The sequence below is a fragment of the Lepisosteus oculatus genome, chromosome 19 (assembly GCF_040954835.1).
Source record: "Lepisosteus oculatus isolate fLepOcu1 chromosome 19, fLepOcu1.hap2, whole genome shotgun sequence".
In the NCBI taxonomy this organism is placed as follows: Eukaryota; Metazoa; Chordata; class Actinopteri; order Semionotiformes; family Lepisosteidae; genus Lepisosteus; species Lepisosteus oculatus.
This window is the reverse complement of record NC_090714.1, coordinates 12,106,186-12,132,786: the sequence shown is the minus strand read 5'-3', so window position 1 is coordinate 12,132,786 and position 26,601 is coordinate 12,106,186. Positions and strand designations below refer to the sequence as shown.

General features: G+C 47.5%; 3 protein-coding genes across 4 annotated transcripts in view; 1 reads left to right on the top strand and 2 right to left on the bottom strand.

Annotated features, from left to right (window-relative positions):
* Positions 1-725: 725 nt before the first annotated feature.
* Positions 726-7,846, bottom strand: plk1 (polo-like kinase 1 (Drosophila)). The gene is made up of 11 exons (XM_069181029.1): positions 7,069-7,846; positions 5,897-6,065; positions 4,867-5,011; positions 4,580-4,673; positions 4,219-4,438; positions 3,547-3,601; positions 3,216-3,316; positions 2,894-2,971; positions 2,494-2,648; positions 1,969-2,151; positions 726-1,420 (listed from the first exon to the last, which is right to left on the bottom strand). Exons 1-11 carry the CDS (start codon positions 7,435-7,437, stop codon positions 1,202-1,204), a joined length of 1,788 nt encoding a protein of 595 aa, XP_069037130.1. The 5' UTR covers positions 7,438-7,846; the 3' UTR covers positions 726-1,201.
* A 129-nt stretch (positions 7,847-7,975) lies between these two features.
* palb2 (partner and localizer of BRCA2) overlaps positions 7,976-26,601 on the top strand; it is a 61,158-nt gene continuing 42,532 nt past the window's right edge. For both annotated transcript variants that reach the window (XM_069181024.1, XM_069181022.1), the window contains exons 1-2: positions 7,976-8,114; positions 13,801-13,975. The gene's annotated coding sequence lies outside the window, so the exon portion shown is untranslated. The remainder of the gene's footprint in view (positions 8,115-13,800; positions 13,976-26,601) is intronic.
* Positions 15,361-17,018, bottom strand: rasd3 (RASD family member 3). Its single transcript, XM_015360182.2, has one exon. It carries the CDS (start codon positions 16,568-16,570, stop codon positions 15,935-15,937), a length of 636 nt encoding a protein of 211 aa, XP_015215668.2. The 5' UTR covers positions 16,571-17,018; the 3' UTR covers positions 15,361-15,934.

Sequence of the window (26,601 nt, the reverse complement as noted above, 5' to 3'; positions counted from 1 at the left end):
CCAACCACCTGAATTGGCACAGCTGATTGTGATTTTTATAACTTGGCTCTTCGTTATGAACCATGTAACTGCACACAGGGGACAACCAGGAAGTACAGACAGGCTCCTGACCCACCCACCTCCAAGCCACTCCCCTTTTAATTCATGATGGGCAGCACCACTATCTTGCAATTGGCCGGGAGGCCTGCCAGTGCTAAGCCAATCACAGCTAGCAATGTGTACCAGGTTCCAACACATGACCGTAGAGCCATTAAACCACTTGGAAGCCTTTTAGCTCTGCTTTAACCTTGATGGGGATGGTTTGTGCACCAATGAGTCTCATGATACCCCACCATTAATGTGCCACAGGTAACAGGTAGTTTTCAATTCTCTAGGTAACATTTGTACTTTACAAAGCTCCACAGAGGGAGGGCTTTGGAATATAAACCTTTAGCATGTAGTGCAATCCTTTCATGCTGGGAAGCATTTTCCAAATGGAATAACCTCACAAGCCCTGTGAGACTTTACTGCTCAATTTTAAAAGCCATCGACCGACTGATAAATAAACTGGTCTCCCAGCAGGCTCTAGGCAAAAGGGATGAGCACTGGAGAGTAACTCACAGGAGTAATGCTCAGCCTTCAACGTGCAGGCGTGACCGAGGCACCCCAGCTCGAAGATGAAGACTAACAAGACAAAATTTCGCTGGAGGCTAGACCAAGAAATATTTTCAGTAAGCAACCACCAATTAAAGAGTTTTGTAAAGAATCTTTATTTACTTGATATATAGCAAGAGACGATAAAGTTGTAAACATACCATAGTATCCCGTTCACAGAACTGTTTTATACAGCGGAGATTTGTACAAGAGGACAGACATCTAAAAAAACACATAAGACTCCCGAGTAAAAGACTGAACAGACCTCCAAATGGCGTACATAATATTATATCCTCTAGGACTTGATTAACAGCAGGTGTGCTACTGCTTGAACTTGTTGAACCCTGGAACCATGAATAAAATGTGCATTCACCTGTACAAAATTCTGTGTTGCAATAAAAACTTAAATCCATCCTTTTGTCATAGCAAAAGGAGAGAGAGAGGGATGCAGTCGTGAGAAATAGAACCCTTTGGCCAACAGTAGTCTTGCAGACCTCTGGAGAAGTCTTTAATAAAATACCGGGGGGTGGGTTTATTTACAGGGTGGGTGCAGGGCTGGAGGTGGACCTCAGGCCCGCTCTGGGGGGGCAGCGGGTTTCCGCAGGCCGGTGGACTTGCAGGCCAGCAGCTTCTCCACCATGGTGCGCGCGTAGCGCAGCCGGCTGGCCAGCTCCCTGCAGCAGCCATGCTCCTCGATCAGGCTGAGCTTGTACGTGCGGAACTCCCTCTTCTCGTCGATGTACGTCACCGCCCCCATCAGCGGGCAGAGGATCAGCTTGGTGTGGTCCTACGGGACACGGAGACAAGGTGCATGAGGTCACTCATTCCCACACAGCATCTCCCCAAAGTTTCGGCCGTGGAGCCTTCTTCAGGTGTGACGCAACTACCCACCTGAACCATCTCCCCAAAGTGCTGAGCAGTTCTAGAAAGCATTTGTCCCAGAGCAAGGCCTAAACTCCGGGGGCAACATCGGAATCTTACAAGTTTTCCTTGGGAAAAGGAACAACTAACTAGTCGTGCTTCTGTACTTGCAGATGATGCATATTTGCACCAGAAAGTCTTAAACTTAAAGACCAGAAAGCCAACTGGGTGATCATGTAGAGCTAATTTAACAGATTGGATTTAAGAATTGGAGATCGCAAGTCAATGTGGAAATGACTGGTTGGACAGACTATTCTCTCTACCTTCCATAAACTGAAATGCAACCTGAATAACCTTCCAGGTTTGTCTTCTAGCTAAGAACCTTTGCGTTCAGATCACAGGGGCCCGCGGCTGCAGTTTCCAGCATTTGCCTGGCCTGATCAGCGCTCGGCCTGGGCTCACAGCGGCCCTCACCTGGAAGAAGTTGACCTGGACCGTGCCGTTGCTGAGGTGCAGCACGATGGCGCTCTTGGTGCGGAACCAGTGGCGCAGGAAAGGCAGGCGCGCCAGCTCGTCGCCGTCCCGCGGCGTGATGTTGGCGCCGGCCTTCAGGAGGTGCTCGCTCATGTAGTTCCGGAAGTACTTCAGAAGGGTGATCTGCGGGAGGCGGGACAGGTCGGTCAGCCTCCCATTTAACCCCCGCTAAAGAGCGGTCTTCAAAAAGAAGCAGCAAGCTCACAGATGAGAGAACACCTGAGCTTGTTTTTAGATGTCTGAAAAATGAATTAACTTGGCAAGACCCAAACAGACCGTCATTTGTAATTTGCTTCTAGGTAGATACCATTTACTGCCTTCTTAAATGCTAAAGTGTAAAAACTCATTATTCCTGTACCTGAAATTCAAAATCCAAGAAGCAGTTACTCTGGCGGGTTGCAGCACGTGCCTAAATTGCTCTACGATTTTGAGAGGCAGGGATCATCCTCTCAGGGCTGGACTGACCTTCTTAGTGAGCATGGCGGGATAGGAGCGCACGCTGAGGTAGGATTCAGAGTTGTTTCTCTCGATGTACTGCAGGCTGTCGCCATCGTTGTACATGATGAGCCGCGTCGAGTCGTTGAACAGCACACCCACGCTGTTGTCGCACAGCTGGTAGCCTGAGGGCAGAAGGGGCACAGAAGAACAGGCAACTGCATAAGGAGCAGGGAGATGCCATGAAGGTCATGAGAAACAGGAAACCCCAGCAGAGCCTGGGAGTAAAATTAAGAAACCTGCTCGTATCCAGCTGACTTTTCAACTACATGAAAGGAAATAATGGAGTTGGTACACAGCATCCTGCTACTTTAAGGGCGAGTTCAGGCTATAAGTCAGTCGCATACCAAGACAGTAGAGCCCCACTCACCCAGACCGTATTTGTCAGAGTAGTCCACCCACTTGCTAATCCAAAAGATGGGGATACAGGCAGGGTCCTCTGCTTCCTCTGGGGATAAGAAGCACAGGCTCCGTCACATCCTGGTTCACAGACGCTTTTGAAGGCACACAAATGGTCTGCACACCAGGACCGATTAAAAATCTAGCCATGTGATCAGGAAGGCTGATTCTCACACAGCACTGTTTTTCACACCGGAAATCATTTGCAGCAGTACAGCCCAGTGTTCGGCAAACCAGGAAGACACAAACCCTCCGACTCGGGCATCGTTGCGCCTCTCTCCTGCAGCTCTCACCTTGGCGAATTAGGACCCTGTCCGAAGGCTTGGCTGCATTGACCAGGGAAAGCTGCTCCAGGAGTTCATTTAGGTAGCAATCAGGAGACTCCAGTCCCTCCCTGGAAGGGAACACAGGCGTGAATAGGGATGAACCGGTCCATTAGTACGTCAGCTAGCAAGTGTCAATAAAGCAGGTTTACTAAAGATTCACACCAGGAGAGATGACCAGTGAGTTAAACTGGCTTTCAGGCAACCATTTATAGAGGCAGAACAGTACCCACTCCACACCCTTCTCCCTCCTGGACAATCAAACTAAAAACCACCACTGGCACGGAGGAAAACCACTCACTGGGGCTCTTCCTTCGGCTCCAGTTTGCCCAGCTTGTCCGCAGGACTCTCAGGCCCTACAGCAGGGGGGGGAAAGGATTGTCAAGACACTGGACACTTACTCAAGACCTTGAACAAAAGGAGAGATGGCAAACCTTCCCTCTCAAAGGAAGAGGACATGCATTTACTAAAGTCAAACATGTTTTCAAAAATTCCACCCGTTATTCTTTCACTAGGAATAACACCCAAGGATGAAGTGTACTGAAAGGATCTGGGCGTGTTAAGCCAAAATTCGAGGAGGATGCTGGGACCCCAAGGGGCAACTGCAGAGGTTGAGATGGGGCAGAGGTGGGGTGCAGGAGTCATGCGTGCGGGAGAGAAGGGGATCGCGTCCAGCATTTATAGTTTTAGGAGAGCAGATGCCAGGAGCGATGGTGAATTATCGGACAGCCGAGCCTGAACTTGGCTGTCATCCCTCCCCGAACTTTCATTCCCAACTCCGTAAAGCAGGAAGTTTTTCCGATAGATCTTGCTCAGGACGCTCAGATGAAGCGGAAAATAGAGCAACCAGTTTACCCAAATCGAACACGGGCGAGGGGAAACTTCTGGCAGGCCAGACTAGTGGGGTTTAAAGCAGCCGGCAATCCGAGGAGGACAGGAGCGCCCGGCGCCGGGGCCTCCGCGCGGCTCGTACCTTTGTTGAGCGCGGTGAGGGGTTTCCGCAGGCTGGCCTCCAGGGAGCTGGGGGCGATGGAGAAGCGCGGCGCCACCGTGAGGCAGGTGGTGGGCAGGCGCAGGGGGGTGTAGCCCGAGGTGAAGAACTCGTCGGCCAGCAGCTCGCCGATGGAGGGGCGGCCCGTGGGGTCCGCGTGCAGCATCCTCTTGATGAGGCCGGCCGCCATGGGGTTGATGTGCTACAGGGCGGGGCGAGACCGGAGGTGAGATAGACGAAACGCACTGAGGAGGCACCTCGGCTTCCCTCGATTCTCGCCGTTCAAGCCAGAGACACTAGGTGGCGCCAGAGAGCAAGAGGGAACAGCGGCCCGGCCTCTCACCCGTGGGACGGTGTATTCGTTCTTCTTGATGCGGATGTACGTCTCCTTCAGGCAAGAGGTCTCGAAGGGCGGCTTCCCCACCAGCAGCGTGTAGCTGGACAGAGAGGGGGGGGACGGGTTCGTCAGTCAGCGAGGTGCACTAACTAACAGCAGGCAGATCATTCTGGTAGACAGCACAGCCAATAGTCAATATGGTCAGTCCAGTCCAAAACCACACCGGAGAACGCAAGTCTTCTAGCTGACACACGCTCAATAACTACCCCCGCCCCCCCAACTCCAGTGCTTACAGGATGCAGCCCAGTGACCAGATGTCCACCTCAAAGCTGTGGCCCTTCTTGCACAGCACCTCGGGGGCGATGTAGTTCGGCGTGCCGCACAGAGTCTTCTTTCGCTCGCCATCGTACTCGATCTTCGTGGCCAGGCCAAAATCGCCTGCAGGGGGGCAAAAAAAAACAGGCAGGCATGGACTCAGGGAGCCAGGATGCAGAGCTGACGCCTAGAGCATGAGGAACACATAGAGGCACTGATGTCATTTGACCAGTCTGCGCACGTGAGCAGTTCATCTCGGATGCAACAGGAAGGAAAGTACGTTTTCGAGGGTTTGCCAGTTTCTTGGCTCGGGATTTCAACTATCAGCAACTAAGGTTGCTGCTGGAAGAGGCGTTAGTGGGGCCAGTTAGTGGTCTGTGTGGGTCCTAATGCCCCAGTGTAGTGACGGGGACACTATACTGTAAACAGGCGCCGTCCTTCGGATGAGACGTAAAACCGAGGTCCTGACTCTCTGTGGTCATTAAAAATCCCAGGGTGTTTCTCAAAAAGAGTAGGGGTGTAACCCCGGCGTCCTGGACAAATTTCCCATTAGCCCTCATTAATCATGGCCTCCTAATTAATTCCCCTCTATGAACTGGCTTCATTACTCTGTTCTCCTCCCCACTAATAGCTGGTGTGTGGTGAGCATACTGGCGCACTATGGCTGCTGTTACATCATCCAGGTGGGGCTGCACACTGGTGGAGGTGGAGGTGGAGGGGAGTTCCCATTACCTGTAAAGTGGATTGTCCAGAAAAGCGCTATACAAGTCTGAGGAATTATTCCTTTTCACGAAATGAATGTCAGCTGACAATTTTCTAACATCGCAGCTCCAAAACCCAAAGGGATCCCCCAAAAACCCCCTACCTCTAGACTGGAGACCCCCAGTCCACATCACTGCCCACCCCTCACTGGTGCCTGGACACGAGTCCAGATCTTTACGAAACAGAACCCCTGGCTCGTCTCTGCAGGCAGAAGAACAGTTTTCTGAGCAGGCCCAGCTGCATTACCTATCTTGACCTCCATCTCGTCGTTCAGAAACAGGTTCCCCAGCTTGAGATCTCTGTGGATCACTCTGTTGTTGTGGAGGTACTGGCACCCCACAATAGTCTGCCTCATATAATACCGGGCCTCCGGCTCAGTCACCGCCTTCCTCCTCTTGTGCAACTCCAGCAGAGACTGGAGGGGTGGGGAAAAAAAAGATGTTCAAAGACCTCAGTGAAAGAAATGCAATTAGGTTAGAAGTACAGACTCTGCAAAAACGTGTCAGAAGGGAAGTTTTACAACTTGAACAGGAGAAATGGGGGAGATTACGGGATGAAATACTTAAGTACAAAAGCAAATCAACCCTATCAAGTTGTAAGTAGTTCAGCTAGGTAGCTGCATCAGCATGCATAGGCTGCAAAGGAACAAGTGATAGGTTTATTCCGTGCTGAAAAGAGAAGAAAGGAAACAACGTTTCGGCTGTGGAGCCTTCTTCAGCTGTGAGGAAGGCTCCACACCCGAAACGCTGCATTTCCTCTCTGCTCTTTTCAGCACGGAATAAACCTATTACTTGTTCCTATTAAGTTGTAAGACGCCTCCAAAAAAAAATTTGATCTTTACGCAGCGGGGGAAAGTAATCACTGCACTCATTCCCAAACAGTTTGGATACAAGGGTAGCCAAAAGGTGCACATTTAGAGTCTGTTGGGGGGAAGGGGAGGGGTGTTCCCTTTGACACGCTGGAATAGCTCGGGCAGGAGCCACACTCCATAGGAACAGGAACTGCAGGAGGCGCTCGGAGCGTCATGGCAATGCGAGTCCAGGCAAGCGCACGGCCGGGGGAGGCTGCGCAACACCCGACCCGAGGGGAAAAAAAAGGCTGGCGTACGCGCAATCGGGTTCCATTCGCAGAAAAAATGGGGTTGCAGTACTGAGGGGGTGCGCCCCGCCGCCCACACACACACACTTAAAAACCACTCATCTCCGGGTAACCGTTTTTTTAGAAAGTTACCAAAATGGGACACCGAGCATTTTCCTCTAAAAATGTAACTTATTAAAACAGCAGGTGAACAACTCGCCACTATCATCAGCTTCATCAGTCGGTTAACAACTCGCCACCCCATCCTTTCGGTTACAGAAATGCCGGATTGTCCTCTCCTCCGCCCGGGCTCGGCCCGACCTGACAGTTACAGTACTCACCCGTCTCCGGCAGATCTCCAGGACCACGTACACGAAGTCCTCGTCCTCGAAAAAGCCGTGAAACCCGACGACGTGGGCATTATTCAGGCTCTTGTGGATCGTGATTTCCATGGACATTTTCTCTTTCTGATGCGGCTTCAGTAACATGGACTTGGGGACGACCTTCCCAGCGAAGACCTCCTTGGTGTCCATATCTGTGATCTCGTAGCACTTCGCGAACCCCCCCTTCCCCAGAAACCGGCCCCGGAGGTACCTCTTCTTGGTCCGGGTGTCCACCAAAATATCGGGGACCTCCTTTAGCGGGGCCGACTTGGGGTCAACCTGCACTGACGGCTTCATCGCCTTCGCTGCTACGGCGGCGGCGCTCATTTCGAAAGTTAAGCGTTTGAATATATTAATGTAACCTCAGCCCTCTTTACAGAACCTACCGAGACTTGTACTTATATCGATTTTTTTTTAAAAAAAAGGCAGATCCAAAACTACAAACCAACGGACACAGGCCAAGTCTTACAGCTACTACCCTTTCTCCGAGCCGCATAGAAATTCAAATCAAAACTTTTCCCCGCAGAAGACAATCGGCTCGATGTAGACTCATACGGAGACGCTTTAATGTTAATAAAAAAAAGTGTGCAAAAAGCGCTGTGTATTTTGTTTGTCAGCCAGTCCTAACCCCCCTCCAACGCCCGTCTCTACCAGCCCCCTCTGTGTCCTTCTCTGGCAATACAGCCCTTGTGGACTCGACAGCATTTCAAATCCAGCTCCGTTCGTTAAAAGCGACGGCGCCGCCCGTGATTGGTCCGCAGGATTTGAAATCCAGCCTGCCCGCCGCAGGGCAGCATGGGAGCGCCCAAGTTTAAATGCCCCCTGAGCTTTTGAACCAGCTTTATTGACAGCCCCCCCGGACGAGACACACAACAGCAGGAGGGCACGCTGCTTTCTCCCTGGTTACACAGAAACGCCAGACGCAGTCTTGTTGTTGTTGTTTTTGAGTATGGAAATACTGGTTTGCAGAACTCACCAGTACTGGTTTGAAATCTGACAGGACTGTAAGTATATTCTAGTGACTCTGGTCTAATGTTTTTATTTTATTTTCAGGCTTGTCTTATACAGCTTCTGTAACCAGGTATCTAGTAATGGGTAATTGTTGATATAAAGAGTTATTCTTTATATGTAATCGTTCTTCTATGAGGATCAAAATGATCGAGAAGTGAATTCCATCCCCACGCCCACCACACAAATACTGTACCATTAAGCATTTTCCTGTATCCGTATTCCGCTGTGGAGTGTTAAAAATGAATTTTAATCAATTAAATGCCATTTATTTTTTTACCCTTTACAGTGCGCTGTAAACACTAACTCGAAATTTATTTTTAAAAAGTCCTGCACCTCCCAGTTCCTGGTATATTTTATCCCATTTTAATCGGCACACTTAAAAATCTGTGTGTCGTCGGGCTGCTATGTGGCAGTTACTTGAAAAACAACGACCACCGGAGTTTATTGGGAGGAAAAACCATTACGAAGCACGTAGTTTTGGGTAAGCTATTAATTGGATTACAATGGGAATGCCAAAAGGACATTAGTCACTGAAGTACAATAAAACTGAGTCACATGAAAGTGACACCGATTTTCCTCGTACCTTGGGTTGTTTGGAAGAGTATTTTCAGGACAACACTTCCTCTAATCGGTCGCAAATTACTTAGCTTGAGCATAACGACAATCTTCTCCTGTCCCGGAAAATTCTTCCATTTCCTCAGAGCTCCGTTGGGGAAGCGATATCCTGTCTGCCTAAGCGACAGGATCTATTTTCTCTCAATTCATGTATATATATATGATTATAAAAGTTATCATTAACGGTACTGTAGTTAAATCGCCCGTCGTGGCAGAGGGAAGGAAGTGTATTATTCGGGACGCGAATTAGCCTTTCAATTCAAAAACAAAGTCCCTAATTAAAAAAAAACTACCGAATCCGTGTGTTGCTGTGTGCTGTGTGAAAACTGTTGATTATCGAGGTGAATGAAAATAAATATTTCTATAAAAGGTAGCAAATACAGACCGAGGGCCTTACAGGAACGTATCTAACACATTGTATTTGTGACATCCAATGATATATGAGAAGAAAAAAAAACAATTTAAAAAGAACAGAAGGGATTTGCGTTACTTATGGTATTGGAACACTCTGACCACTAGAGGGCGGTGGCAGGCGGGTCACGGCTCTGTGTCCCAAGTTCTCCGAAGACACTGAGTGCCTGGAAACGTTAAAGTTTAAGAACGTTTTGGCAAGTCCTTTCACCCGGTCGCAGATAATCGCCGAAAGGGGTTACATCCAGTAGTTTTTTTTACTACGGTATTTTTTTTGTAATTCAAGGCCACATTGGTCACCTAGTTATATCACTCCATTCAATTTAGCTATATCACCCTTCAGTTCACCATTTGCAGCTCACTGAAGCTCCGCAGGTGTGAGCCTGGTCAGTACCTGGGTGGGAGACCTCCTGTGAAAAACTAAGGCTGCTGCTGGAAGAGGTGTTAGTGGGGCCAGCAGGGGGCGCTCACCCTGTAGTCATTTGGATCCAAATGCCCCAGTATAGTAATGGGGACTCTATTTTTAAAAAGGTGCCATCGCTCAGATGACCCTGACCTTCTGTGGTCACAGTATTTCTCAAAAAGAGTAGGGGTGTAACTCTGGTGTCCAGGCCTTGATCATTCATGACCTTGACCATCCCCATCTATGAATTAGCTTCATCTCTATGTACTCTGCACTGATGACTGTACTGTCCATTAAAATCACTCAAGTCTCAGGATTCTGCTGAGATATCGAGGGCTTTACAACAAGGGGTGTCAAAATAAAGGGGTTTATGGAAATATGCCTATCTGAAAGCGTCATGCACTGTCAGAAAGGATAGGGAGCCTGCTTCAACCTTAGCTCCCGGCCCACTGCTATACAGTCCTTGACTCTTTCCCCTCAGCTATTTAGCCACCTGTGAACATCTCTTTTACAATTCACTTTGCTACCTGTTTACGTATGATGTGATTGTGTTTTGCTTGTCTCTGAATTTCAACGTGTATTTGTTAATATTGTATGTTGTTTGTCAGCGTAATCGTGTTCTCTTGCTGTACCAAAAGCAAACTCCACCAAATATTGTTGTGTGGCAATATCAAATAATTATTAACTAATAGTTAAATAATAATTAATTGATTACTTAATTTTAGGCGATCAATTTTTAAGTATTCAAATATATTATTACAGTCCAAACAATGTTTGATAGGAAAAATATTACACAGGAACAATACAAAGTTAATAGTGCACTGCAAGACTTTTCCACAACGTTCTTGCATTTACTGCTGTATATGTTACTATTACTTTACTTTCATATGATTGGTAAGGAAAGCAAAGTTTATTTTGTAAACACCTTTGATTATTTTTAAGAATGCAGGCACCCGTTATCAGTAGATATAATACACATGGGCTGGGACCATTCTGGCTATTCATTAACTATAACATGTTCAAATAAATAAAAATAAAGAATGGAAGCTATTAACAGACTATTTGAGCTTCACCCCCTCCAATCCTCCTGGCACAGTGTGCAGTGCGTAGGAGGCAGCGTCTGCCAGATTCAGACCGGATGTTTTTGTGCTTCTCAAGACTCTTTGGATCATTTGCTTATTTAACCTCCTAAATGGTCTATTCATTCCCAGTTTGGGAGGATCAATAGATACACATGTCTGTTCAGCACAGGGGGATATCTTGTGTGTGCAGATTTGAATATCAAAAGGCCACAGTACGTTGGCTCCAAACATGTCAAGCACATCTGCCAGTGCTGGAGACAATGGGCAGAGCTTGCAGAAGATGGGATTCATGTGGGTCTTGATTAGAGCACAGGTAACAGAAATAGATTCTTTAAATACACACTGTTTACATCGTGCCGAGAGAAAGAGAGTGTGCCTTAAAGATAGATGAGAGGGACAGGAATAGGGAAAAAAAAAACATCAGCCATCCAGATTGGCCTCCAGCGTGTTCCTGACCTGCACTGCGGTTCTCATTAAGACAGCTGCAGTTGCTCAGCTCAGCTCGCCTGCCTTCAACCTGAGCCTCTGTGCTCACAGGCACCATGGCTGGATCAGGTGAGGGCACAGCAGTGTGTCGGTTTCTACACAGCAGAAAGGGGGTTTTGTGAGCCAAAAATGAATTGCTAAACTCTGGGTGATGCAGGAGTTTGATTGTCCTCTTGCAGAATCCAGACCCCTGGGTGTGTACAGTACTCGCCAATGGTGCCAGCTGCACAGCAGGTCCTTGTCCTCTCTCCTAGCTTGCTGTGCCTCTTCATGCCCCACCTGCCCATGTTTCACCTTTAAGAGTCTACAATTCATCCCTGCATTTCTTTCACTTCTGCACCTTTTGTGGCTTTACCCTCTGTATTGTGCTTCGTTATTGCCTTTCTCTTTATTCTGTATGTTGGGTTTTTTAGTCCAGCAATTGTCTGGTATGCACATCATCTTGGATAAGTGCATCAGCTAAAAAAATAATACGAGATGCGTGATACAGCCCTAGAATCCGTGTGAAGACTAAATCAGGGGAGATGATAATGGACAGAGGCTGGCCTTTCAGTTATCAGATTGGAGCCCTCAGGTTTCCCTGATTGCGAGGAGAGAAGAGGTGTCCATTGTCTGCAAATACATCCACTCCGGTTTCCTAGCACGTTCCCAGAATGCTGTCGTGGGAAGGTCAACTCTTTCAGTACCACGCTGTCTAATCGGCTTTCTGATCAGACTCAGTGCACACGTGAGGCTTTTGTCGAAGGCATAAAAAGGCAGCGCTCTCACGTGTAGACTGCAGCAGCCAGCTCCTGCAAATGCCAAGGCCCTGCCCAGCTCTGGGTGGGAGAGATACTGAGTAGAGAGGAGTGCGAGGAAGTGTTAGAGTCAATCCCTTAGTCCTAGGCTTGTCCTCACTCTTTTGGCCTTCTCAGGTAACAGCATTTGCACTTCAACCCTGTGTGTGTTAATGTAACTCTGTTTTGATCCCCGGAGCCAGTTGTTCAACAGCTGCCACCTTACAAGCTGCGGAGAGGACAAATAAAAACAGATGGAAACACAAACACGGGCTGAATCATCCGCTCGCCCTGCTTGATGGCGTTGGGTCCCGTTCTAAACCTCGTGTTTTCGTTCTGCTGGCCGTCGGAGATGATCGCGTGCTGTGGTGCCGCCTTGCTCCCAGTTCTGCGCCCGCTTTGTGTTTCTGGATGAAGGCGGAACCCAGGTGCAGATCTCCTCTGGCATGTGAGCAGGAGAGGCAGCAGTCACAGCGGATACAGAAAGGATACAGGCCGTGGGGAAAGCATCGCTCGACAGAGTCGGGGGAAGAACTGGCTGTGGCCAAGATGTGAACAGGATTGTGGTCAACAGGGACAGAGAAACAGGATTCTGAGAGGGCCGTGCTGTTGGCAGGCAAGCTGACGAGAGAGGGGCCTCGTTGCCTGTGTTTGTGTTTATCTCCTGCGTTGAAGTGGTCACGGAGCACTCGAGCTCGTGAGTCCTTCCTTCCTCTCCATTCGCAGACCTTCGATTTCCCCCGGCCCCCCCATTGTCTGCTGATTGTCCCAAACGACATGACCGTCCTGGAGTGCACTGAGTGTTCCATTTCCTGCTTCCAAGGAACACCTCACCCTGGGGGGAAAACCGGGAAAGAGGGGGGACAACTTAGGGATCCGAGCAATCTTTTCCCTCTGGGTGCATACAAATGCATGCACCCATTATGGAAAGGCATGGCTGCTGTGTATTCAGAAACGGGTACAGTGCAAAAGGAAATCTATAACTGGGAAATGTGTAGGTGGTGTGACAGGTAGGGAGTAAGTGTGTGTGGGAAGGGGGGGCTATAATTAGTTCACATCTCGAATGCATCTTTGTGGGACCAGGCATTGTGACATCACAGCAGTCCCACTAATGAGCACTCGAGTGCAGTGAGGAGGCAGGCGGATATTAATATCCAGGACTGTAAAGGGAGAGTGAACAGGCGAGCTGCTCACTTAGCTTCCTTTGCCCTTTTATAACCCTTCTGTGTATTAAGTGGTGGGTTTTGGCCTCTTTCCATGTGGACCAGGAGAGAAGCAGTGCTCTGGGCATTGGGGGTTACGTCAGGCTGCTCACCTTGGTGGAAAATTTCTGAACTTTTCCATGCCTTTCTGTGACAACAGGTGGCCCTGTGGCTGCAGACGAATCCTGCAGGAAACGCGTTCTTGTCACTGAATTGTCACCTCAGAGAACGGCTTTCTCCTTTTTGTTCTTCCAGAAGGTGGTCTGGAGGGGTTGCACTCACATGGCTTCATCCCTGCTATGTAGAGAGTGCCTGTTGTACAGAGATTTAGTTTCAGTCACGCTGTTGTACTGTTCAATTCCAGTTGCAGAGCCAGTAAATTGCCCAGTTTGTTCATGAAGTCGCAATCCTACAATCCCTGCAATTGCAGGTGCAGCCTGTGGTTTTGGAGAAAGGTTTGGTTGCTCAGACGTGAGACAGGTACTCTTGGCCATATTCCCCCTGATAGCAGCATGAGAGATTATATGGCTTCTGATGCACAGTGGTGTTTCTATCTAAATTACGACAATGATCAAAAGGTGACGTCCTTGAATAATTCTTGAGCTTTTACCTTTGTTTTACTGAAGAAATTAAACTCTTAAAATGCGCCTGTGCCTTAACTTTTAACCCTACTCTCCCTGTCACATGTGCTTGTGTTACTGCAGGACTGAGGTCCTGACCCGGACTACAAGCAGGAAGAGAGACAGGCTCTTGTCAGCTCCATCAGCTCAGATGGTACCAACCACGTCACTGAGTCTAGATAAACCGATCTGGAGGTGAAGACCCACCTGGAATGAGGAGTGCAGGACCCCTGTGAAACACCAACTCTGAACACAGAAGGTAAATAACATGTGAATGACACTTCCATTTAAGTGACAGAAGTTTGAGGCACTTTCTGTAAAAATGAATGCATTACAAAACTCCTGAAGACAGTGTATTCTGGCCCTGCAAGAATGAAAGGGTTGGGGAGTTACATTTTCTGTTGTTCACAGGGCACCCAGGCACATGGGCTTACTGAGCAAACACTTTTGTGTATATTTTACTGTGCTGGACCATGTGGATTCTGTTTATAGCACCACATATCACACATGTTTTTATTGGGTAAGGACAGATTGTGGCTCATGAGGATCCTGTCCAACCAAGCTGCAAACAAGCTGTGAGGAGAGCAGGGCAATGTGTACAACCGAAAGCAGTTATTTTGTAATGGGGGGCTGGTATTTAATCCAGTGCCCATGCCAGGGCAGTAGGCCAGGGCATCCCAGCTCCTAGCCCTAGCTCCTGTCCTGATACCGTGTTGATATGGAAACTTTTTTTTTTAGTCTGGCGTACATCAAAGTCCAACAGGAGGATGTAAATGATCATTAGACGTGTTTGCATTGTGGCTCATCTTTAATTGAATTTTTTTTTGTCAGAGGTATGAGTAATGCACAGGTCACCTCTCAGTTGACCCGCAGGGTGGCAAAGCAGTTATGAGATGCAGTAGTTATTGGGCGATGGCTGCAGAGCCCAGGGCTCGCCTCCGTTTCAGGATCTGCAGAGCAATAGGAGAACCCGTACTCAGGACTGAGGCAGAGTGTCTCACTTTTACAGTATTACTGCACAAACTGACAGGGTGCCTGTGCGTTTGGAAGGCGTAAACAGACAGTATCGTGTTCATCGCTATCCCAAGAGTCAGGGATCTTCTTGGGCACACTTGTTATCATCCTGTACTACACCTAACTCTTAATGAATTAAGAATAGGGGTTAATTAAAAACAAATTATCATGTACAATGAGAGCTTTCTGAGTGAGGTGCATTACTTTGTTTAAGGATGCAACACCTGGGTATTTGAGCACAAAACCCCTCTGATCTGAAGAGCCCTTACCACTTCTCCAAACTGATCCCTCTGCCCAGGCAAGCACTGAGACCCTGATGTAGGTGTGGGTAGCCCTGAAATCGTACCGCCCACCATCCCTGTGCAAAATGATGAGTTTGTATAAGAGCTGGAGAACTGTGCACATGCACACATTACACCACCATGCAGGCCTGGGGTAATGTAAATGAATCTGATGACTTTCATTTGAAGAGTCATTATGTGGAGTGAATATGGGCATGTGATTTAGTTGTTTGCACTCCTGTGAGATTTACTTGACTTAAAAAGAGACCAGAGCAATGTATTGCAGAGGCAGTGTCCCAGTCCCTGCGTGAACAGATTATTTGAATGACAGGAGAAGAAACAACACCAGTTGAATTCAATAGTATTTATTGGACATGGTACTCTGTATTCAAATGCCATGTTCGCTTTCCTGCAGCTCTCTCCCCCACAATTCCTTACAGGGCTCCCTCTATTCAATTAAAACCGCCCCCCCACCAGATGTCACTTTCAACATTGCATAACTTTATACATAAAGTCACCATAAATCTCCCTCAAGAGGTTCTGAAAACCTCCAGCGTGGAGTTAAAATAACAGAGTAAAAAAACAAAACAGTACTTATTTATTTTCCTCCCACCGACTAAAGTGCAAAGGAGACGTCTCTATGATGGCTCCGTGTCCTCCTCTCTGCCAGTGCTGCTCAGACCAGCTCACCGACAGGCCGGACCGCCGGGTTCCCTCTCTCTCAGCCCCGTACCTGCGCTCGCACGGCGCCGTTTTCTCCACCGTCAGCCCAGAACCGGGCACTTTCACCCCTCTCTCTCTCTCCAGAGTCACACGGCCACCCGGGGCGGAAGCCTGGCACCGAAGGCGTACGGAAAATGAAGGCCGTTATTCGATTAGTACTATTTTTTTTTATTTAAAAAAAAAAGAGCACCGCAGTTCGCTTAGGAAATGATGCAGCTGTTGGTCTTCTTCATGGGCGGCCGCTTGCGCCCCCCGGCGCTGTCCTTGGGGATGGTCTCCCTGCGTCGCCGTAGCGCCGGGCTCAGGCGGCTGGGCAGGTTCACCTGCTGCAGCAGCTCCTTGAAGACGCCCAGCACGTTCTCGCTGCTCTTGGCCGAGGCCTCCAGGAAGGTGGCGTTCCAGTCCAGCTCCACGGTGGACAGGATGTCCTCGGCGGGTACCTGGCGCTGGTTCTCCAGGTCCGCCTTGTTGCCCACCACGGCGATGGCCGTGAGCTTGTCCCCCTTGAGCTCCACGATCTCCTCCCGGAGCCGCCGCACCTCGGCGAAGGAGTCCGGGTCCTCGATGGAGTAGACCAGGGCGAAGGCGTCCCCGTCGCGGATGCACAGCTTCCGCATGGCGGGGAAGGAGTAGCTGCCGCTGGTGTCCATGATCTCGATGCGGATTTTGGTGCCGTCGATGTCGTACTCGATGCTGTGCAGCTCCTCCACGGTGCGCTTGTGCTTGCTCTCGAACCGGTCCTGCAGGAAGCGCCGGATGAGCGCCGACTTGCCCACGCCGGCCGCCCCGAGGAACACCAGGCGGACCGTGGTCTTTTCCTTCACCGCCAGAGACATGGCCCGGAGCTGCTGGTTCAGTTGTGGCTGGCTGGTTTAATTACTGGTCAGGAGACGATACAGGTGAGCGACACAGAGCCGAAGCAGGGCGCGCCTTCGTCCCGGATCGGAGAGATCTCTTCTCGCCTGTGGAGAGCGGGAGCAGAGCCGATCAGTACGCCGTCTCGTCGAAGATTCTTGGTTTAAAAAACAAAATCTACAACGACAACGCTCGTAAACTGGCAGCTTCGATAGGCTCTGACCTCCCCCCCCTAAAGCTCCTGTCCCAGCTTCTGAGATCAGATACCTGGTGTGTTGAGCGCCTGCAGCCGCAGGTATTTAAGCGCCGCCGACCTGCAGCGTCAGCCGGGGCGGCGCCCAATGGGCAAGCCGGAGGCGTGTGTTTGACCAGGGGCTTGGCTGCCAGCGCAGGGGGGTTATCAAGTGTTTGCCAGCTCTCCTATCCCGCCGATAAGAAGAGGCAGAGCGGAGTTTTTCGGCCGATGCCTCGGTATGATTTCTTCGCAACCTTGACAGAGCGGGTCGCAAGAAGCGGTTGGATGTTTCGTCTTTTGCGCGAAACAGTCGTTGGTTTGTTTGGTTTTTTATTTTTTGTGGTGAATTGCAATCACGTTTTCGATCTTTAATTCACTGTTTTGAAACCGCGAATATGAGAAGCCGTCCTTCCCACCTCGGGAATGTTTGCTGCTGCTCATAAAACCTGAGCATACAGTATTATAGTGCTTTAGTTATTTAAATTTTTTCAGTTTGTTTAAAATATTTGTTGGGGATATACCTTTCAATTATCCACTCATTTGCTTAAGATACGGCATTAAAGCATTACAATAACAGTCCTGTTCTCTTTCCTCCACTAACCTCTGGGTTATTATATTAGCTGTATTCATTCAATTCAATTCAAGGTGCTTTATTAGCATGACCGATGGGTACAATCAGTGTTGCCAAAGCAAATGAAAGCAATGATATTTACATTAAACAAAACAAAAAATAGAATTAAAATAAAATCTACAGACATATTACAGACATTTACAACAAAGACATATTAGAAAATATTGACATATTCTGTAGGGGGCTGTATTATCTCCCCGAGAGGGTGTCCGTTTAAAAAGCTCTGTTCTTTTCCATTTCTTGTTGCGTCATTATGTCTTGAACACCAGGAGGCGTAATCACACAGTTCAGTTTGGTCCAGTTAAACAGCTTCTCTCACCGCTCCGGGGATCTTATCGGTTTCATTCCGCCTGGACGTTTCTCGAATATTTATTCCTTCAGTGGAACGCTCGATATTTCGATGTGTGCGTTGTCTTCATTTAAATGACTGGGTCCGCATGTACACTTTTTACTTTTTTAATTCTCATCTAGTTTTATTTGGCTTGAAGTTCAGTGTAGTGCTAATTTCTCCCCTGACTAATGGGTTGCAGGTTCGCTGCTGACATAGTTCCACCTTAAGCGAGGTACCATTCTCCAGGGGCTCCAGTCCACCCGGCTGCATAATTGGGGACCAGCACTGGTAGGGAGCGAGACCTGCTGTGATGGACTGGGGGGGGTAGTCACGTGCTGTCTATTTACCTAACGCCATGGAAACCAGGATACTCTCCGTCTGTTGCAACTCGAATACAAACTACCTGCCCAGTTTTATCAGTAATGTTCGGAGTGCAGCAGAAAAACGCAGGGCACTTACCCACGAAAACCCTCCTGCACGTTTTGTGAAAAGCGTTTTAAGTAAAAAACGATCCATGTTATAGCACGTTTTATAAAGTAAAAAAATTGTAATATTTGACAAAGGGTAAAAGCACAATCACATATTTGGCGATTGGAATACATTCCAATTTCTATCAGTCCTTTACTTATATTAAATTAAGTCCTTTACTTATATTAAACTTATATTAAAACTAAGGTTGCTGCTGGAAGAGGTGTGAGTGGGGCCAGTAGGGGGCGCTCACCCTGCGGTCCATGTGGGTCCTAATGCCCCAGTATAGTGACAGGGACACTATACTGTAAATAGGAGCCGTCATTCGTATGAGATGTAAAACCGAGGTCCTGACTCTCTGTGGTCATTAAAAAATCCCAGGGCGTTTCTCGAAAAGAGTAGGGGTGTAACCCCGGCATCCTGGCCAAATTTCCCATTGGCCCTTACCAATCATGGCTTCCTAATAATCCCCCTCTATGAATTGACTACATTACTCTGCTCTCCTCCCCACTGATAGCTGATGTGTGGGGAGCCTTCTGGTGCACTATGGCTGCCGTCGCATCATCCAGGTGGGGCTGCACACTGATGGTATTGGAAGGGAGTCCCCATTACCTGTAAAGCGCTTTGAGTGGAGTGTCCAGAAAAAGCGCTATTTAAGTGTAAGCAATTATTATTATTATTACAATCCTTTGAAAGAAACACTGTACAAAACGCATAAACACATAGTCTGCTCAACTGCTAGGGCCCATGTCTTAGTCCTGGAGAACTGTAGACCATCCTTGAGAATTTATTGTATGTCTCAGTATAATTCAGACGGTGATAGGCTCAGTTCAACACCTGAGAGCTTGGTTGAAATGAACCCTGGACAGGCTCTCCCCTGAAGACGGGGGTTGTGAATCCAGGCTCTGGAGAGTCTCAGAGCATTCAAGTTTTGGTTCCAACCAAAACTTATTTGTGAAACATGGCTAAAAAAAAGATGTTGTTGTTGTTGGTTCCAACCAAAACTTATTTGTGAAACATTGCTAAAAGAAAAGATGATGCTGTTGTGGAATAAGCCACCAGGTTCATTCCTAGGGTTGAAGGAATGTTCTGAGATGTGGGGCAAGAAGTGGATCTCTTTAGTCTTGGACCAGACGGTGTCAAGATCTGATATCTGTATTCAGAATCCCCAAGGGCACAGAGTGGACACAGTGGGCTCCTTCAGAATCCACAGTGAAACATGAACCAGAGCACACAGGTGGGACTTAGGGGGGAGCGAATTCAAAACTGAGAACCAGGAGCTGCTTCTGTACACAAATCATCATAGGAGTCAGAAACTAGCATCTCATGACACTGAAGCCGATGCCCTGACTTCTTCCAAGAAAAGGATGGCTGAGACACTGGGATCAGATAGCTACTAGCAACCAAATGAGATGGATGACCCCAGCGCCCTCTCGTTTGTAACCGGTGCTCCTATGAAACCTACTGTACAAGGCCACAAGGCCACCCCCACAGAGCAGGAGCTGAGGGCTTTCTTCCTTTCCTTTCTGGAAGTGGCAGTTTGCTTACAGAGGACCCCCTGAAAGTGAATATTTAAGTGGTCCTCGAGTTTGTGCATTAGTGCCTCAAGGAGCTCGACACAGGGTATCCAATGCAGTGTAGGGACAGACAAGTGAACAGACAAGGTTCAGACAAGGTATCCCTTCATATTGTCCATCTGGGGTTGAGTCCCTGAGTCTGCATCTCCTGTGTCTCTACAATCATCTACCTCCCTCTCCTTTCCCCTTGACAGAAGTATAGGCTATCAAAATCCAATGAATCATACTTATCTGCCTGTCTCATCCAGTACAGAGTATTGTTACATGCAATACATACCCATTTATAAGGCCCTTGCAAATGCACGCCAATTATTTCTATTTAATCGTCGCCCCCTTATCGCCTCAGTGCTACCTGGTCCATGTGAAAGAGAGATGCGATTGTAAAAAGACAAACAGAGCTGTTCAAAGGTTCGTGGCCAACAGTCCTGCTGTTGCAGCTCCCAGGCTTTTGTGCCCTGGTGGGAGACAGAGGGCCCAGATCTTCCAGGGGTGAGTCAGTAGTGAGTCAGCCTGCATCGTAGTGCACGGAGAGGCTTAGCTGTACCACGGTACACTCCTAGTGCCATCCCTTCACACTGCCAGATCTTCGTTTTGCCTGGGTATTATGTGTGAAACCTGACAGTGCCGTATCTCAGAGATGTGTGCATCCCTTAGCTTAGTAAACCTACATGTTCCGGTGGCTATATTCTTAACCAGACAGTGTTGCCATTGTAGATACAGGGTTGAGTAGGGAGATATGTCAGCACATTGATCTGCAAAGGCAAAGGTACGGATAGTTTTGCTATAGCCGAGCCAGTTACGACAAAGGAGGTCAATGAAGTTGTCTTTATTCATGAGAAAGGCAATAAGATCTTTAAAATGCAACGATCAGAGTGTTGGTGAACAGCAGCAGTATTGCTGTCAGGCTGGTTTATTTAGAGGACAAGCAGCGAAGCTCAAACAAGCATTTGTGTTTGTGCTCGGGCTTGCACTGTAACTGACAAGAACACTCGACAAAAAGATCAGCAGCACAGTGAGACATTACCTGTTTGATGTCAATATGGCACAATTTTTAAAAAAATTCTGGATTGTCCTCCCTTATACATGATGACTAATATAATACAGGTTTCACAGATCTTTATTAAAGGTCAAGAGCCTCGGAAGAATAGTTGCATTTGATCGATTAAGCTTTAATGGGACTAAACCACCCCCTGGTCTCTCAGATCTTTAGCAGCTGATAAAAACTGAGACCAGAGCAGTAAACAGCGTTTCAGTACTCACTGTACACAAGAGCTGCAGGGGTGTGGTGCGAGTGGTGCTTTCTTGAGGGGATCAAGAGCTGACTAATGGAAATACACAGTGTGAACGAAGCAGAACCTAAATGCCTGACTCTGGTGGTGATCTGTCAACAGCCCCAGCGCGACTCTCTTGCTGTCTGAGCCGAGCCACTGCCCAACATGTCCCACGCTGACGTTATCAGGGGAGGCCTGTTGCTGGAGCACAAAGCGCCACATGTTCTGTAAAGAGTGTCCCCTTTAGGGTCAGTCAAAATACTCTCTGTGCAGTTTTTCTAGGTCCTTAAACATTGAGAAAAAAAAACTCCTGGAGGTCAAGCTTAATGTTGACCTTAATGTCAAAAAATTATCCAACACTTTTCCTGCTGTTTTTGAACAGAGCCTGACAGATGATTATCGTGCACTGTGGCTGTGTGGGCAGGACAAATATCCAGAATCTTTAGACCATAGGGGGATTGTCTTGTGGTAGACTGGAGATTGCACAACACAGTTACACATTGAATCCGCCACAAGCTGTTCTCATTAGAACTCACAGCAATGCGCCGACCCCTGGCGCAGCAGAGATTTACCGCCCTTCACTATAGATTGGTTATTGCCCTGAGCCATTTGTTGTGTCCCACAAGTTGCAGCACTAAGCCCCAAGTCCTTCCACCCGAGCCGATTTAAGGTGTGCAAGCTTCCTAGGGGGCACCATCATAAAAAGGGTACTGGGACATCATCGCATGACATCACTCATTGTCACGGCTCAAAGACAAAATGCTTTCTGCTGTTTCTGCTTCGTTTCCTGCATGCCAGCAGAGACTTAGTGAATATAATTTTGCCTGTCTCTGTACAAAAGCAGTAACAGTACGAGGAACATAACGTGTTCATTTGTGTTGAGCAGGCGCGACTCAAAACGGGCTAAGTTAAATAAATAAGGAGAACTTGGCAGACCTCTCTGTTTGTTCAAAATATTAACTGTAAAATACTTCCCATGTACAAAATAAAGAGTAGGTAAATTAATATTCATCATTCGAAATGGGCTATTCAGTTAACCAAATAATAGGTTTATGTCAACGCCTAGAATACACGTGAATATAGAGTAGCCTAATAAAATAATGTATTTTTCGATAAAATATTAGTTTTAAAGCTGTAAAAAAATACTTTTTGCTTATATTTGAATATTTTATTCTCCATGGCAACTTCATTCTGCTTGGCTAGATTAGAACATGAAACATCCATCGCAATTTTCCAAAGAACTGTGGGTAATACCACCCAGTAAGGTCTGCTCTGAAGCGGACTTACGAGAAAAGCACATAAATGCCTCAGCACACCCTAAGCCCTTGCAGACCTGAGTGGGAACACACATATGAAGGCCACAAGAGCACAAGTGTGGATATTGGTACAGAGCCTTTGTCAAATCACTTTTACATGTGTGCCACACAGTTTTAGTGCATAGGATCAGCTCAAGTCAGAGGAGCGTTCCGTTCACTGCTGAATAGCAGAGGACTGTGAGCTTCAATGAGGCAGTTGGTACTGTGCACAGAATCCTCTCTATGTGTCTGCTATGTCTTAATGAGGAAGAGGTCGTGATCACCAGAACCCTGGAGCATTGTATGCTCTTGCTGTGCTAGATCTACAAGGACACATGGACACATTCTTGCTTGTGCAAATGACTCTCATAAGTGCTTCCTCCTTAATTTGGCTGCCTACAGATTTCCCCAGGGCTGGCAGCATCTCAGCCTGCTGTCACTGGTCTAGTTGGGACGCTGTTTTTCATCATTTATGGCTCCCTTCACTGGTATTGAAGGGTCTGTGCAAATGTACAGTAAGACGTGGTTTTGATTTTAGTCACAGATCTTGTCATTTGAAAATGGATTTCCAAAGAACCCCTCCATCACGCCCACAGTGCAAGATAAGCCAAGCTCTTGACTAAGGAAATAGGTGTTTGTGTTTCACAGGAATGAACATCTGTTGCAACATTAATGGCAAAGCATGCTGTCGAGGTGCGTGATGATAAACGCTTAACCTGGGTGCTTAACCTCTGAATCCCCTGTTGAATGGAAAGCGTATCATTAAGAGCAGTGGTTCTCAAAGTGTGGTCCGTGGACCACTGGTGGTCCGCAAGTGTGCACCAGGTGGTCCGCAGGCTGACCTCGTCACCTCTTAAGTCTAGACATTAACTTTTTAAGTAATAAAAGCAATTGAAAAATATACTATTTTGTTCATAAAAATGTTAGTACTTTCATAAAATTTAATTCAATAAATATTCATTTTTAGTACATTAATAGGAGATGATTTTTACAGGGTAAGAAGTGGACATAGGCATAGGTGGTACCGCATCTGTGACTTGGTGTGGTCCGCGGACCATAGAACTTTGAGAACCACTGATTTAGAGCATCACCTTCCAAACTGGGGTACGCAAACCCCTAGGACTATTCAAAATCCCTCGAGATCTTTTGTAGGAGAAACCTATGTAACATGTTGTTTTCTACCTTTTCTTCTGTGATTTTACCCCTTGTCAAATGTAATCCTTGGACCACCAGAAGTCTGTGTCTATTACCAAAGCCGTTTCGGGATTCTGTCACTGTGCTGGCCGAGAATTTATCTTTGCGGTTTTCATAGTTCAAGCGCCTATTGCCTCATCATAACTGTGTTCTCAGAGTTTATCATACATGCATGCTCTGGTACACTACCTTGTGTACACTTTGTTTCTACCCTACTGCAGTATGCATCCTTAACAGCTCACTGCAAATCCTCAGACTCGGTGCACGCCTGCACTGTTTACCTTTTGCATGGTCTACCATTTCTTTTCACTACTACATAACATATTTATTGTTCTGGTTGTTATTATTTATTATGTGTGTAATGTACCGTCTACATTGTGTGGTGTTGTCTGTTGTATTGTGTTCATGGTGAGAGATCAGTGTGAATAAGAATTCCGATGTTCATGTACATATCCCAATAAACTCCTCTGCTCTACACTAAGGAGGGCGTGCATGACAGGGATTTCTTCATTAACCTCTGATTTCCAGAAACTAAAAATAAGGGCTGCTTAGATTCCCCGAAATTTCTCGAGAAATGGCCGGATAAGATTCTTGTAAAATTCTCATTTCTTTACGAATTAAACAAGGAAGAGGGGCTTGATAACACCCTAATAAAAATCATACTATGACACCTTTTGGTTCAATGTGGTGAATCTTTGTAGAACGTAGGCCTCTGGCATGACTGTCTCATTCAGGGCTTGTGTTACAGAATAGGCAGAGAGGGGTCTGTGTGTAACAGGACTCACTGACACTGAGCATGTGACAGAAGGGACATTGTCTCCTGGACGGTGCAGAATTCCTCCAAGGCCTCTGACTATGGAGTAGTCATGAACACAGGAACTGTTACAAAGGAGAAAAGGCCATTCAGCCCATCTTGCCTAATCAAATCAAAGTTTATTTATCAAATGCACAACAATACAGGACACAGCCAGAGTATCGGCTTCAACAACATGGCTGGGTACCTTATTTCCTACTCCCACTATGCGCTGCATAAAGTAGTGTCTCCTGTCCTTTTAAATGCACTTCCACGTTGTTTCCACTTGTTTCTGTTCCTGGCCTGTCTGTTCTGAGCCCATGCACAACTGTGATCGAGTCCCAGCAGGGCAACACGCCTGCCTAAAGATACAGCACTGTGCACAGCCAGACCTCTCCTGGCTGGAGTGCCAATGCCAGTCAGAATGCATAACTGGTGGCACATGAGTGAGTCTCCATCAGGTCTAAAGCTACAGGGCTGGAGGTAGGGGGAGATTCAGGATGTCAGAGAAAGAAAGCAAGAGAGTCAACCAGCAAGGGAAAGCTGATCTAAACAGCTCTGGAGAGAGACAGAAACTGGCCCGTAGAGCATCAGCTTTTTAAAAAATGTCCCTGCCCTGCAGGCAGTTTAGCATGTTCAGTTAGGTAATCGTGCATTTATAGGTCGCATCAAAGTGGTTTTCCCACAGCTTGAGTCAGGCTTTATCGTGATCCCAGTGTGCTTCACTACACTTTACTGTGCATCTATCGTGCTGTCCTGCAGTAAACCTGCGCTAGGATAAGGAGCAGAACTGCACAGCAGGATTGGTGCAGTGTGCTATTGTAATCCAGCTCTCATTCTGACACTGAACAGCAGTAAAGTGCATTCAGCAGCGGAAGTGGATGCCTTTTTCTCACTTTGTAGTGGGTAATAAAAGGCATGCAATCCTTTCAAACTCAGATAAAAAAGGAAACATGGCTCAAGTTATCTGATGGAGGAACACCCACCTTTTTGGCCCCATTTCAGAAACACGGCATCAGCTGTCTAGTTTTAGGCGACAGCAGGTAAAAGGTTGGGTTCCAAGGCACTCTAACACGTTCTGTGGCTCTCGGCCTCCACGCTGACCAGAGCTGCTGGGGTGACCCGAGACCTGCTGTGTCTGCTGACTAACCACGGCTCAGACAGCGATCAGCACTGCCGGCACTCTTCAGCAAACAGACAGCTGAGCTGCCGAGCTGTTCAGCAGTAGGTGTGACCGTCCTGTTTGGATTAGTCAGAGGTAGGCTTTGCAAACACTTCTGAGGAAACATTATTAATAGTTTCATGCAAATAATGTATTCACGTGTAATAATACAAATATCTCTGCAAATGCCCCAGCAAGAGGCATCCCAATGACTGGCCTTATCAAAAAGACTTTTCCGCATTAAGCTTGTCTGAGTTTAGCTGTCAAAAAGGTAATTTCCCTCGACTGAGTGAACTTGCCAATTCAAGCACTTCCAAGACTTTTTATCGGCGAAATATGGGTTCGCTCAGGCTGGAATTTCAGTTTCAAATAAATCACCCAGCCTAGCCTGACATGCAGCCCTCTGATTTCTGAGAACTGACCTCTGACTCCTGCACCACTCCAGCTCCCTGTCGTCCCATGGCCAGTTCCAAAGATCCTGTCCTTTGAGTGTTGCCACAAAGATATAAACCTGGCCTTTTCACACATCGATAGCAGTGTCTCTCAAAGTAGCTCAGGGCTCTGACAAAACCTTCTGTGGCAGGCTGGTCTCTCAGGGGTCTGTTTATTAGCTGACCTGCCCCTAGAGACTGCTGAAGGCCTCTGTGTTTTGTAAATAGACACTGTGGGTGATAATTATATAATTGTTGAAGGGTTTAGATGTCACATTCTCACAGTGTATTTCGGGGAGCGGAGTTTGGTATATAAAGGGGTTATAAGTTGGTGTTTGGGTCTTGAGAGCAGTCTGTGGAAGCCCTTTGAAGAATGCTGTTCGGTCTAAAACCTGGCACACTTTCTGCAGTAAAGCCTCCAGTTCTGCTCAGTGCTGTCCTTGGTATGTATTTATGCATCTGGACCCCTCGATGCATCTTACATTAGGCAGGGGTCAGATGCATCTTCCTCCACATGAGATTTTGTCAGCCCAAGCTTTTTTTGATTAAGTTTGTAGGTTGAAGTTCCGACATTGCGTGTCGAACCATAACCTTTGCAACGGTGGATTGATCGATACACCATGC

Coding starts and splice junctions, on each gene's coding strand:
- plk1 (XM_069181029.1), bottom strand. CDS start 7,437: ATGAGCGCCGCCGCCGTAGCAGCGAAGGCGATGAAGCCGTCAGTGCAG. Junction 5,012..5,896: donor CGAGATGGAGGTCAAGATAG/GTAATGCAGCTG, acceptor GCCCCCCTGCAG/GCGATTTTGGCCTGGCCACG. Junction 3,317..3,546: donor GAGCCGAAGGAAGAGCCCCA/GTGAGTGGTTTT, acceptor GTTCCCTTCCAG/GGAGGGACTGGAGTCTCCTG.
- rasd3 (XM_015360182.2), bottom strand. CDS start 16,570: ATGTCTCTGGCGGTGAAGGAAAAGACCACGGTCCGCCTGGTGTTCCTC.